At 38.4% G+C, this 14,860-nt stretch overlaps 1 protein-coding gene across 1 annotated transcript in view; it reads right to left on the bottom strand.

The window, feature by feature from the left end:
• The window catches only part of KIAA1549 (KIAA1549 ortholog), a 140,509-nt gene that overhangs the window by 45,262 nt on the left and 80,387 nt on the right, over nucleotides 1-14,860 (bottom strand). Inside the window, exons 6-8 of the mRNA XM_088166109.1 lie at nucleotides 14,491-14,674; nucleotides 8,057-8,116; nucleotides 5,321-5,466 (exon numbers count right to left, since the gene is read on the bottom strand). Coding sequence (XP_088022235.1) covers nucleotides 5,321-5,466; nucleotides 8,057-8,116; nucleotides 14,491-14,674 — 390 coding nt within the window. The remainder of the gene's footprint in view (nucleotides 1-5,320; nucleotides 5,467-8,056; nucleotides 8,117-14,490; nucleotides 14,675-14,860) is intronic.

Below are 14,860 nucleotides of genomic sequence, written 5' to 3'. Positions count from 1 at the left end.
GCATGTCTGAGGCTTACAAAAGCAAATCTTTGTATTGTTTTCTTTCCTAGTTTCCAACTAAATAAATCATGTTGAAGGAAAGAAGTACAATTTCTAGCTCAACAGGAATGATGTTCTGGTCTTGTGGAACAGCAGCTAAACATGTCCTAAAAAAGCAATTCCTAGAAATGGTAACAGCAAGATGTATACATATATTAAAAAAAACCAACAAGAAAGCACAATTGCCATAAAAGCCTTCTAGGACAAATCAACTGAAAGCAAAGAATAATGTTCAGTGTCAGCCATATTTGATGCAAGAAACATAATACCTACAAATAGAGCAGAAAAATGTGCAGATCTCTGAAACACAGCAAAACTTCTACCAGGATCCATTAAATGATGCTGCTGCTCACCTGAACACCATTCCCTTTTCCACCAGCTAAGGGAAAACAATCCCTGACTGAAGGTAACAAAACAGCATCAATAAATCAGGTTTCAACACACATATGTGGCAGCTGTAAAGCTAAATCTGGCTTCATGGACCTCAAATATGCAATTAGTTAACAAATGCCCACAGTTTTATATTAAGTCTGCTTCAGGTGGGTTGCACAGTGCACAGAGCAGTAGAGTGTACAGACTGATATCTGCTTCCAGATGAAACCTTCCCAAACAGCATTTACCTCACATGGAGGGTAGGCAGTTGAAAGGCCATGTGGGACTGAAAATCAATGGATTCTTAGTTTTAATTTTATGAAGTCCCTCTATAGCAAAGCCACAGAATCAGAGAAAAGTACAACATTTTTAAACTGAACTGTCATATATTTTATGGCCTGTGAAGAATCCAAGAAGGACTATAATTATGTGCATTACACACACGAGGTAATGGTCTCAAGCTGACTGAATGGGTTAACAAAGGAACTTCTCCACAGCTGCTTTTAGAAAATGCAGAGGGTAAGAAGGACAAGATTCCAGTGCAAGTTGTCACAACTCAAACTGTACCAATTTTAACACAGAATTAAAAAGAGCATATGGCTCCCTATGCTGAGGAATAGGGATGAGTGAGAACAGTGAGAGTGGAGATAGGAAGAAGTAACTGGAGGTATTTCAGCACAGTACAGAGAACATGGGAACAAGCACAAAAAGTTCAGTGGTGGTGCAGGTCAGTGGTGATGAACTAAGCTCACTATTTTAAGCCAAGTTTTATTGGAAATAATTCATTACAGTATTTTATGACTGCTCACACTGTACAGAGAGAGAAGCTTCACAGAGAGAAGCTGCAGACAAAATTCCAAAACCATGGGGACATGGTTATGGATTTCTATTCTGGGAAAGCTGATGACTAGCAGGGTAGTCTGAAATATACAGGACAATTAGACTTGTACATAAACACAGTAGCTGTGACAATATCAGTGCCTCAGTTTTCATCTCTGTCACACTGATTCCCTAAATTTTACTTGTTGATTTTTGTAACTAGCCTCTGAGTTTGCTGAAACACAGGAAATAGCATACTGGATCTGAACTGTTTTAAATCTGGTCATGGAATTGAGGTACACAGTCAGTCTGCCTGATTTTTATAGAGTTTCTGTATTCTAAGTTTTGTGATAAGTGGTTCCAAATTATACTCTTTGTGCAGCTTCAGACTGGCTTAGTCTCTGTCCTTGAGAATGCTAAGAATGCAAGCAGAGACAAATACTATTCACCAGGCATCCAGCAAAGCAGTCCACATGTAAGGAAGCATTTAAGCATTTTACATTTATACTTTGGCAGTGAGGGATGACATAGGGAAGAAGGAGATAGAAGAATTTTAAGTGCAAGAGCCAGAAAGTGGGGGGGAAGAAGAAAAGACTAATTCAACTTCTGTGTACATAAATGATACCATCTTTGTTGATACTAGATGTGCATTTAACCTCCACAGAGGAAAGGCTTAACTGTGTTCAGGTGTCAGTAAATTTAATTTAAAAAGTGTTTTCAAGTGAATATCATAGGTCAATGAACAGAGTTGCCTTGGTAACAAAACGTAGCTCGAAATTTCAAGCACAGAAATACAAGTGGTGGGGAAGCTTCCAAGGCATTCTCAGAGTCCCAGCCAGCCAGTGGGATGTCCTGGTCAGCAATCCTCACAAGAGCAAGGAATCCCTGGGTGAAATGTTTAACTGTTTCAGAGTCTTGAAGGCATGAGTGCTACTTATGAGCAAGCAGATATGCACACACAATCTCCAGTGCTCATGCATGAGAATTATTTTCCTTCCTTTCCTTCCTTCATATTGAGGAAAAAATACTCGAAAGAGATCCTCTTTCTGTCTTATTAAAAGTAGGATTTTAGTGTCTGGGCAATTAATTCAAGCTGTACCGTGGTCAGCACACAGAGGTATGAATAGGCTGTGAGCAGCAACCTGACAAGAGGGGCCAGCTGCTGCCTGGGATGGCTACTGGAGGGGCCAAAAGCCTCAGAAGAAAAGGTGAAGCAGCAGCAGCGCCCAAAGGCTTTATTTATAAACCTAAAAGCTCACAGCAAGACAGGCTTTCCTCAGACAGGAGAGACACATAAGCTGTCAGCAGAAACACAAGAGAAGGAATTTTTGCCTTAATGAAAAGCTCAATTCTGTCATTACCTTCTCTCATAAGCTGCTGCTCCTCACACACATTGCGACTAAAATGCTGCCTAACATGTTCTTTAAATCAGAACATTCCTCTTTGTTTAATTTACTAGGATCATCTTTTCACTTTTTATCAGGTTCAAAGGACCAAGCATATTGAAATATAGGAAAATTAATTTTCTTTTATTATCTGCTGGTGCATTTTAAACTACAATTAAGTCATTTAATTCCTAAAAAATGTAATGAGAATTATTACAGTAAACTATTGACAAAATATAGCACAGGTCTCTGCAAACCACAGTAAGCATGTGCCTTCAAATTTGCAGCAACAGAAAATGCATATTGAAAATATGTATGACTCTGTGAAACATCAATACAATGTTACACAAAAATCAGTGGAACTATCAGAAGTATGACAACCAGGTGTGAGGCTTCAGGAGGGGTTTTTGTACATAATGGTTACAGGATTTTCTCTTTATCATGGAGTGCCACCTGTTAACAGCACAGCCAAACAAGAGGGGAAATTCTGCTTTCTGGATACCCTCCAAAGCTCTTCTTCTGAGTGTCTAGGTTTAAAGCATAATTTTTAACATTCTTAGGTACTAACAAATGCCTTTTGAAATGAAATCTAAACCTCACAAGGTATCACTTCTATTTCCTGAGCATGTGAAAGGAAACTAATATGCCTGCAGTAACATTCACAAATAATTGCTTCACCTCTTGACCTGCAGTCCTGATTTTCCACAGAGCTTAGAAATGTCACATTTCAATACACTATAAATACATTTCACCTCAGGAAAATCTCTGTTCTTCAGGGTCACAACACCAGTGAAATGTGAGCCTAGTCTTTAATGCATATATATACATGCTCTGTTAATAAAACTATGCAACACTTTCAGTGCTGGCAGATTTGTTCTTATTTTCACATCATTGTGCTCTACTATCATAGCAGTCACTGATTTGTGTGCAAGACATATATATGGGAAAATCTGAATATAAAGCACAAGAAACATTATTAGCTCTCCCAGAAGACAAAAACATTTCAAACGGAGCTTATAAACTTGGCTATGAGGAACAGAATTAACAGCAGTAAAAGGTTTATAGCAGATGTGTACGGACAAGATCCTCAGCTAACAGGGGAACACCCTTGAAGGACACTGAACATCCTGCCAAGAAAGCTACCAAGGTGCTGTGGTACCTGCTGTTCTCATCCAGGAAAGCAGGACACTCAGCACACACACCTTGCTGCAAGGTACCTCTTCAGCCTCCCTTCTTCCACACCTCCTTTATTACAGTTCTAACCCTACTTGCAAGTGTGAGCTGCAAGCACTGTGATGGTAAGATGTGCTGACTGTAATAAATAGAATCCTACTCTGCCCAAAAACAACAGTTGGCAGGGTCTTTGCACTAATTAAGTGGCATAAATGAGCAGCACTGCTGTCTGGAACATGAGCTCCAGACCTCATCTTATGTCCCAGTACGCAATACAAAGTCAAAAGAAAAATGCTGTCTTTTCACTTTCCAAAATACCACTCCTTATCTAAAAGGGATTTGCCCATAATTTCGTCCATGAAAAAATAAATTACCTGAGCTTTATTGGGCAAAGTCATAAAACCATAATCTAAACATACACATTTTATAGGCTGTGGTATCTTTGCTAGCAACATAAGGAATATTTGTTTAATTTATATGCAAAGAGAGGACAAAAGCATAATGAACAAAGTGCAATAAGAGGTGCTGGGAATAGGAGATCTGAAGCAGACACCTATTTGCAGCAATTCAAAGCTGTACAGAAGAAAAAGAAAATAAAAACTCTATTACTGAAACAGATGTTTCTGAGACAGGAAAGCAGAAGCAAGACTATCCAAACATCTGGAAATCTAAGTGGTAGCAAAAACTGTAGGATTAAATTAAATAAAGACAATAGGTCTGAAATGCAAAAAGGGCATCTGGGAGGTAAACCAACTGTCAATGAATTAGCTGGAAAAGGTAATTTTTAAGAAGATGAGCCATTAAAAAAGCACTTTGACTTTCAGTTTGTTGAACTGACGAGAAAGAACACATCAGAATTTAAAACTTTAATTTAAATATCCAAGTCTTCTTGGACTTTATGTGAATAAATCCACCTGTGATCCTAAAACACTAAAGCAGCACTGGAATCCAGATAACAGAAGTTGTTATGTGTGCAAAATTTGACATTATTAGTAATTTTTACCTGGAATCCAACCCTGTGACCAGAAGTACTGTGACAAATAAGAAGGGGTAGAATGTACTACTCTACTGCTGCATCAAGTCATACACGATTCTACTTTGCATTTCCACACCACTGCCAAAACCTCACAGAGACCTGTGAAGTAGCTGTCCCAGGAGATTAAATTTTTCAGATGATCATCCTGTCTCCTTTTGCTAGGCACCGCATGTAAGTCAAACAAGTAGAAGACTTTTAAAATAACATGTTGGCAAAATAATTTTAATGTTGTTTCTAAGAAGCTATCAGAAATTTTTAGAAGGCACTTAATCAGTTATTTGCATTCGTTATGTTTAGCTTAAAATATATATGTGGTGCTTAAAAGAACCATACTTTAAGTGCAAAACACAAGCATCACCAACTAGCTAAAGGTGACACATGCTTTTGAGTTATATCCCTCAACTCAAAACCTGAACACTTTATTAACACTAATGTTAACTTATTCAGTCATTTATTATCCTTTATTTTTCAACCTCTGATTCTGAGCTCTTAATACCTGCACAATGTTGCTGCCTGCAAAACTGGCCCGTCTCCAAATCCGCCCTCTGACCAAAGCCTCGTTTAACAGGTGAGCGAGTTTCCGCTCCATCTCAGCCCGAAACACTTCCTCCTGGATTCTCTGGTCGACGACACCCAGGAGAACTGCATTGCACAGAAAGCAACCCAAGAAAACAAATTCATTAGTAAAAACTTTTCAGTTTCTTCTTCACAACTTCAGTTACAAGTTTTGAGTCACCCTGTGACAGTTCGGGGACAATTCAGGAGCACCTGTATTTAAACGGGAATTCTGACCTGTTCGATTGGAGGCTATATGTCATAAAAGGGAGACATTTGGTGGGAAAAAAGTCAAAATAAGTAATTTGGGGGGAAAAACAATTCAGGCAAAGGATTGTTTTGGAACCTTAACCAGGCTAGACAGAACCAGGATAATAAGGAAACTATTTCAATTCTAAAAATGCGTAAAATCATGAGCATTCAATGAATTTTTACAAACTACAAAATTTACTTAGTGTAAATAGTCTGCTTCAACTAATTGCAGTCAAAAGTGTTGTGTTAAGAAGTGATACAGAGTTGGAGATGGGGAGTGCAAAGGTTCAGAGTCATAGATAAAAAGCAGAACAGCAGCACCTGAATGAAGCTATGTATTCAAGTGAACTTCCCCTGATAAGATTAACAAGTACGCCAATCACAGCACAAAAAATTGGTTTGCAGCCCTGCTCACTTCTCAACCAAGTACCCTGGCTCACTGAGGCAGCTAATGCTGAGAAGAATCCCTGAAGGAAAACGAAAAAAGGGTGGACTTTTACTAGAAAGAAGGCATCCACCAGTTAGAGAAATGTGGAGTGAATGGAGCAATAGTCATTCAAATGTTTCAACTGAACTATCCTCCACGACAGCAAACCAACTCACTGCTGACTGCATCCAATAAATTCAGTTTTAATTCTCCTCCACTAAAAATCTTTTTTTAAAAGCCGCTTTTTCTGTGTTTTCACATTTTTTAAAGTGTGGTGCCTTATAAAAAGCCACCAATTATACAAAAATTAATTAAATATAATTTAAATTTTCTTAATTTTTAAACCAAAGATAGCTTCAATTTGAAGTTTTTCACTGCAGACGTCAGAAAAAGGAAACATTTTCCTGATTTCTCACTGAGATCAACAGTATTTGTCATCTATATTCAATCACAGACTAAGTATCTCAGAATTAAATAGCAAAACAGACAGCGACCTAAGGCAATATATACACCAAGCAGAAAACTGTTCTTGCCTGTGTATTGGATTTCAGTATCAATAAATTATGTTTAATAGCATGAACTGCATTCTACAACAGAAGGAGAACACTGCATATCCCAGCTTTTTATGACTACTGGGATACATGCACATATATCTGGGTAATTTGATATTAAAAAACCTTTACATGCATAGATTCTATCATTTTCCCATGTCATGATTCATTACCCTTACAAAACACTGAAAGCACTGACCCAGCCAAAGTCTACTAGCTCTTCCCAGAATAGTGCAAGAACTGAGACTACAAAAAATTCCTCCACAGCAAAAAAAAACCCAAACCCCAAAACCAATAAAAAACACCAAAACAAAACCAAACCCCAAAAAAAACCAACAAAAAACCCCCAAGTTGCTGCAATTGGCTTTCAAAATCTTACAGGCAAGAAGTTTATCAAAACCCAAGGGAATGTGATTTCAGAGCTGGAAGAACTTTTTTTTAACTGCAGGACCTAAAGGAATTTTCAGCAGCAATGGACAAAACCCTAAGGCTGAGCAAGAGAGGGAGCAGGTATAGCCAAAAAAGCCAACATAAATCTCTAGGGAAGGATGCCACTGGTTATGAGACACACATAGGAGCTTCTCCCACATTAATGAGCATTATCTGAAATTCTAAATCTTTCTTCTCTGAAAGAAACCATATGGCCTTCAGAAATTAAGGTGCAATTTGGTTTCCTGCTTAAAGAGTAAAGTGGTGACTGGTGGGAGGAGACAGGGAAACCTGGAAAAAAGAGTAAGTCTATACAACAGGTGAACTGCAGGTGATAAAACTTATATCCAGTGGGGCACCTGCATCCTAAGAACAAGTTTGGTAGGCAAAGCCTTCTCACTCGTCAGGCTTAAAAGCAGCAGGTAAGACCTACAGCAGGCAGGCAACCTCAACAGCCTTTGAGCACCTAAACATGACACCTCAACCACATCTGTAAATCACAGAATAAAACATTCAGAAGACTTTGGTGGCAGGGATCTTGTGTGAATGTATCAGAAGACATGAATGAAATGTGATTAAACTCTTCAATGTACTCAGAATTCATCTATTTTCACTCCGTTTTATTCTGGGCATGTTTTGGTAGAAAGTGTCACACAAATAATACTTTAATTTTCAATTAAAATAGATTCCTAAAAACCAATGTGGCATATTGACAACATGCAGAGTAGACACTTTATGCCTGACAGCCTGAATTGCTTCACTAAGAATGAACTGCCTTATAGATAAAAAGTGCTTTGTGTGCATTATCAAGGAATTTCAGTAGTTAATTCTAGACCAGGGATTTATATTTCCCAGATATTCCAGGTCAGTGGGCCTTTGGTTTTAGAATTTATTCAGCTCAGACAAGTTATTACCTCATAAAAATGCAGCACCTCTAAGCTATCGATATTTATGCAGGCTAGTTATCCCACTAACAAAATTAATTGCACTTTTACTTACTCACAGAGACCGTACGTACCTGTTCTCACCCAGGAAGATTTCATCAACTGGGACACATTAAGCTTAGGATAATGAAAGGCTGAAGGAAAAACAGAATGGAGGAAAAACATCCATAAGAACAGTATTCTGAACAACATACACAAAAACAGAAGCCACTACATAATTTATACTGTCAGCAAGCATCTTATTTACACAGATGCATTACTGCTCCTGAGGCAATGCAGACACAATGGCAAGGGAAGTACTCTGAGCACACACTGCTGAGTTTGTCTCCAACAAAAAGAAGCTAACTGAAATAGTCAGATTTATTACGTGAAAGACTTCAAGCTGCTGCACTGAGGTCACTGCTCCCAGGAATTTAAAAGCTCACTGTCTGCATTGTGACTCTTATTGAGCTAGCTGTAGGATCAGACTCTTGCTCAAAGGGCAGCAAGGCAGCTCCTGAGTGTCTCAGGATGAAAATAAGACCTTCTCTGAGGCAGAAACGACAAGGAAACAATAAATGTAAAGCAGAGAACTAAACACGTATGATTTGTGTTTCAGACTTGTGCCTTTAAAAAAAACCACCACCTTGATAATTTTTTTTACAAAACCCACAAATAACTGCACGTAGAAACACTGCTGTAGACAAATCTCATGGCTTTTCTGTTTGGCTTAGTGGCTCCAAGCTTTTTTAATTTCTGAATTCTTATTTTAAAAAATCACTGCTCCAGAGGGAACTCCTTGCCCCAGTAAGGAAAGCAGTGTATTTCTACTGACTTCAGTACAGATAAGATTTTTCCCAAGGTTTCCACTGGAGAGCAGTAAAGACATGTTGGGAAAGAACTGAAGATGGGGGCTGGGCCAACAGTTTCCTCAAGGGAAGTCTTAAGCTTCACTATGGCAATAAGGAAAAGGAATGGTCTTAACTTTCTCAAAATATTTAATCCAGATGCAGTTTGCTAAGCATTATACAAAGGTTAATTTTTAAATCATTTCATGGACAGAAAGAATGCAGCACATAACAATTAAATGACCTGGCCCATGCTGGATCAATTTAGAATAAAGATGTCTACAGTTGTGGAATAGTTTGCCACTACTCCTTGTTTCAGGGAAGTAGAAAATTAAAGTTTTTCAAATTTAATGATGCAAGAATTCGTAGACAAGCTGTTCTCTATCAGCGACCCAAAAATCTGATTCTTTTGCCCCTTAAAAAGCTTAGGAATTTTTTGGTTAAGAATCATTAGTTACATTCTACCTTTTATTTGCACAGATTTATAACTAACTCCTATTGGGAAAAAAAAAAAAAAAAAGGAAGAAAATTTGGTTATTCCACCTTTTTTTCAATAATAGCACCACTAGCTTCTAGATGACCACCTGGCAGGTACTCTGTGACTTACTATTCAGAAGAGTGTTAGAACATGATCCTTTTTTTGAACAGGAAACACTGGCCCTCTATGCAAGTGATCAGGATCCACTAAATTTCCCAAATTCTCAGACAAGCAAAAAGCACTTCAGAGTCCATTTAAACATACCCATTTATTTTTGGCATCCTGCTACTCAATTCTTCTGACTGTAGCTTTTAGATTGAAATTTTTAGATTGAAATTATTTAGATTGAAATATTTACTCTAGTCATGCAATTGTTTATTTCAATTTAGAAATGGAAGCAGAACAAAAAAAAGCATAAACTAAACTGAAAACTGATTCTGTTGTTTTCCAACACATGGAAAGAGAACGATAAGGAAATCAAAAACCTTCCAGTGACCATAATGCTTTGAACTCCTAGAAATTTTGAGTTCTCTCTTTTTTAACCCAAAATCATGTTTTGCTTCAATACTTAATGTGCTCTTCACACTTTTTCTAATTAGTACTTGAAAATGATTTAATTCATGCAAATTGCTGGGTGACTATTCGTTTAAACTTTCCATGGAATTAATGCAACTTAAAAATAAACCAACTTGAGCAGAAAATCTTGACATTGAAAAGGAAGATGTGCTGTTACCATTGCCAACTAAGGCTAGGTTCTAAACCTAACAAAGAATGCCATAAAATTGTCAGAAGTCAACAAATCCAGGTTCCAATTCTTATACCAGAAGTCACTGAAGTATCTCACTGACACACAGATCTTGAGCTCATCTGGAGTCTCAGCACTGTAGCAAGACCATATTTGCAAGATTTCTAAGGTCCTAACTAACAATTATAAACTGCACAGACTGATTGTTATTCTGAGAGGGAAGCTGGATAGACAAAATGCAATTATTAGCTAGATTGCAGCTGGTCTGCTAATGACTCTGGATGCATTAATGAAGTAGATGCTGGCATCATTAGAAGATTCTAACACGCAGCCCTGGAGCACCATACCGTGTAACAGCATCGATTTGATGCTGAATGAAAACGGAAAAGGTCACCTGGTCACCCAGAGACCTACTGACAGCACCCTAAAGCACATCACTCAGGCAGCCTGGTCACTGCCAGATGTTCTAAGGATCTCTCTCTCCTACAGATGTGTGGGACCATGCAGGATAGAACTGCTATCATGATGATCGTTCTTATTTCTGATTAATGAAGAGCAGTAGTAGAAAGCATGGTGGGAATGCACTATTTGAAATGAGTGGGCATTAGATGAAAAATAAGATTCCATGCAAATACTGGGGTGTGGGCAATAACACACAGTGTTTATTTAAAATCTGATCCAAAATCCACACAGAAAAAAATTTCCAAATATTTCTGCAGTCCTTGAACCATATCATGCAATTTTATATTTATCCTATTGGCCTTGCAATATCTCCAAGACAGCCAAAATAGATGACATGCATCAAAGTGCTACTTAGCACTGAAAATATAGCAAGTCCCAAGGCAACTCTCTCTACTTAAACTCCCATTAAAAACAAAGGGTTTATTCAGGGTAAGTTCATTAAGGTGAATACTGCCATCTACTTCACAGCTAGCTTTACCTGTCCTCCAAGAAATCTCTAGCCATAAAGAGATACCAAATATACAGTTTCCTCTTATGTTTAATGAACTAGCACCCAAACCCTGTAATTAGAGTTGGTTTTCTTTCTGCTGACATGTATGTCATGACCATCTAACCAATTTACAATCTCAAACATGAGCTGTAAGGTGGACAATGAAAAATAACCATGGCAAAGGTGTAAATTGGACATTTGAATAGAAACATGCTGCTGAAGTCACCTAGAAGTCTTGTGAGGAAAAAAAGTCTGGAAGTTTCCAGGTTTGGCCATTTTCACAGCCCTATTCCTGCAAAGAACAGTCCAAATCTGTCAAACAACTTTCACTCCTGGTCCTGACTCTATGTGAGTGGGGAAAAAACTGACAAAGAATTCCTGGTCTTAATGATGTACTGCACAGGGACGAATCACACAGTTAAAACCATAAACAGGACATGTTATTTATGTCAATAAAAATCGCAAGAGGACAGTGGGCAAAAGGCAATGCAAAGTGAACAAGTGGCAATGAGCAAATACATTCTTTTGAAGAAGGTTCATATTTGGGATATCAACATCAAGGTCTCACTTAACAATGATGAGATGCACAAAGAGCTTTTCTTGGGTATGATAAATTTCAACCCCCAAAGCTGGGGTTTGAGCCCTGGCACTCAGCTCACCCACAAATAATTTCTTCAGATGCAACTACAAAACTTACAAGATCATGCAGAGTCCTTAACTGAAAAAGAAAAGTCACCACCAAGAGTATTAATTAATAATTAATTAGCATGCTTGATAAACTAAGGCACAAATGTCACAGACTAGTATGGCATGGAACATTTAATATTTACGTATAAACACTAACATACATGGACTGTTTACATGTAAATATCTAATATTCCTAGAAATAGTCACACTGAAAGCAGAGGTTTGCACATTAATTTGCACAACCCAAAGCAGCTCTATCAAACTAAGGTGTTGTAACATCTTCCCTGCTACAGTTACTCTGTAGTGCAAGGCAAAGCATTAATGCAGAGTTCAGGGCCTAGAAAACAAAAACATTTAGGCATCTCCCTGCCAAAGTAGCTTCGAAGATCTGGCTGATGGTCACCCTCAACAGTTGAATATGCTGAATATGTTGAATATGTTTCAGGAAGGATCTGCCCAATGCTGCTGAGCCTTTGGACAGGATTTTTGGCTCTGAATCTAAAACCCTCAGGCTCAAAATCCAGTCACAGCAGTAGCAGTGTAAAAAACTGCAGGAACAGCTAAAAATAACTGGCTGTGGTTGTCTCACTGATAAGAGTCTCAACTACATTCATCACTTCTGTGCTTGCTGACAGAAGGACCCACAGCTCTAGTAATCTGAGAAATTATGTTCCTACTTTGCCAATTTACCAAATAGCAGCAGAGCTGCTATTCCAGAACAGAGCCTATCGAAGTACTACTGAGACCACACTAGACCAGTTCAAACCTAAATGTGCTGTCCTGCAATGGGTTCAGTCTATAGTAAATATGAGTTCCTGTAACAGCATGCAAGACAACATGTTCCTTAATTCAGGACACCTTATCCACAATCCTCGTGTTTTCTACACTGCAGTCTTTGGGAAGATTTCATAGGTCCTAAAAATCCTGTCCTCTTCACTCATTCTACTTTACTTGGTTTTGTAATTGGCGTGTGAGTGACCACAGGGCTCCACTGGCACTGGCCTAGAATCCCCCACTGACTAGGCACTGTATGCATAAAGGTAGCACAGGGACAGCTCCTGATATGAGCATTAAATTAATTTCAAATTTCCCAAGTACCATCAGGAAGGAAAAATAGAATCCTAGTTCCAACCCCAAGGAGAATCACGTACATGCATGTTTAACAGGAACGTCTCCCCCTTATGACCAGCCACTCTTTCAGGATACACCAGCCTTGGTAGGAATTCTGTTATCACTTAACTTGCATCATAGCTCCATTGCACAATTCAGAAGATGGAATCTCAGCAAGGGGCAACTGGCAAATGCACTACAAATATAATTTAGAATATGTGGACAAAACTAAAAGCTGTAAGAGCTGATGTAGTACATCACAGAAAAAAAGCAACACCAAAAATATTACCAGACACTAAAATCTACCTAAACTCAAGTGCAAATGCATAAAAGAGATGACACAGAGTAAAGAGAAATGTCTTTCAAGCCATCAAGGCAAGAGCAACATTTCATTTGAATTCAGTGAGCAATAAAGACCATAGCCCACAGTGTGAGATGTTCTGTGGCTTCCAAGATAAAAAGAAATGGTAGTCATCTATGGACAGGGATTCTCAAGACTTTTGGTCCTGTCTCCATTAAATAGACCTACCACTGCATAGAGTTCACTCTGTGTGAAAGCAAATCAGAACAGAAATACTTACTGGAAATAAGTGAACAACCTCACACATTTTTTCATTGATTATGGGAGTAGATGGATCAAAAATGCTGAAAAAAAGTTAAATAAAAAGCTTCAAAAATTTTTTAGTATGTTTAAACTGCTTCCAGTAAATAGGGAAGTATCTTGGGCAATCATTTTACCTAGATCGAAAGCTGCTAAAGAGAGCAACTTTTCTGTTGACAGTGACTCTATTTACAGTATTTTCACTGACATACACAGCTGCATAATGAACACCAGCTACTATCAGACCTGATATTCCACTAGATGTTTACCTATATTGCAAAATTCACTGTGTCAGATGTTATGCATCTCTACAGCTCACAGAAATAACTCCGAAAATTAAACAGCACAGTGAGATAGGAGAAATGGGGAATTAATGGACTGAGTCACTAACACCCACTAGCAGGGAAAGGCAAGTACTATTCTCCCATGATCTTGCTTATGTTCATGAGTCATCTGAAAAATCTAACCAAAGGTAAGTTGTCAAGGCCAAGTGTCAAGCAGGCTCTGTTATGCAGGCAGTTCCCATTCACCTATGTTTAGGATGATGGTGGTCTAAAAAAATTACTTCCCATGAAAAGTGAGAAAGGTAATACCTTAAAACATAACAGACTGCATAGACAAGTTAATTCAGACTATATGGGCAAACAAATAAAATATATAAAGCTTATGTAGCCAGTGTCCCAGGCTTTCTAGAAGTCAGAGACATAGTTAAGAGCAGCACAACGCTGAAAGCCATGAACCCTCCTGAAAATTAGCAAAGGCCTCTGCAGACATCAGCACAGAGACACACCTTGGGCTGCACTTCACAGCAATACTGATCTAAGCAATTTTCTTATTTTTAGATCTGGACTAAGACCAATGGACTGATGAAGCCAGGTTAAATACAACTGACCTAGCACAAAAGGAAAGTATGATGACAAAAGCAGCAAGATGCTATAACACCGAAACATGAGGAGAAAGAGGAACAGTTTTGCTCTGCAGAACTCATGATATAAGTTAGGTACTTGAAGCTGCATTATCACTTATGCACAAAATTATTTTAAAATTGTAGAGACAGAAGATACTAGACAAAACTATTTTGCAGTATTGGATAACAGCAAATACTCACGTTCAGCAATCTGCTGCACAGGAAAGCCCAGATAGAAGCTGAATTCCACCACGGACAAGTTTCTGAGCTGCTCGCTGACTTCAGACCCATTTAGAAAACCGTACCTATCTCGGATGGCAAAAACAATGCTTACAGGGCCCTGTCGAAATGCCACCCCAGGCCTGCTTAGAGTTATATTCAGTATCTGAAAAGACAGTATTGAAGCAAGGTCAGCAAAATCAAATCATTGCCATTTCCCTTCCTTCCTTGACAGACTTTTCTTTTTCCTCTAATATGAAGAGGGGGGCAATTCACATCAAGACAGATGAACATCTGTTACAGATTGGTTCAGCCAGCTGAGTTTCAGAAGAGGCAAAGTTCCTTTTTCAAA

The sequence above is a fragment of the Sturnus vulgaris genome, chromosome 5 (assembly GCF_052056855.1).
Source record: "Sturnus vulgaris isolate bStuVul1 chromosome 5, bStuVul1.hap1, whole genome shotgun sequence".
Classification (NCBI taxonomy): Eukaryota; Metazoa; Chordata; class Aves; order Passeriformes; family Sturnidae; genus Sturnus; species Sturnus vulgaris.
This window is presented reverse-complemented; position numbering and strand designations above follow the sequence as displayed.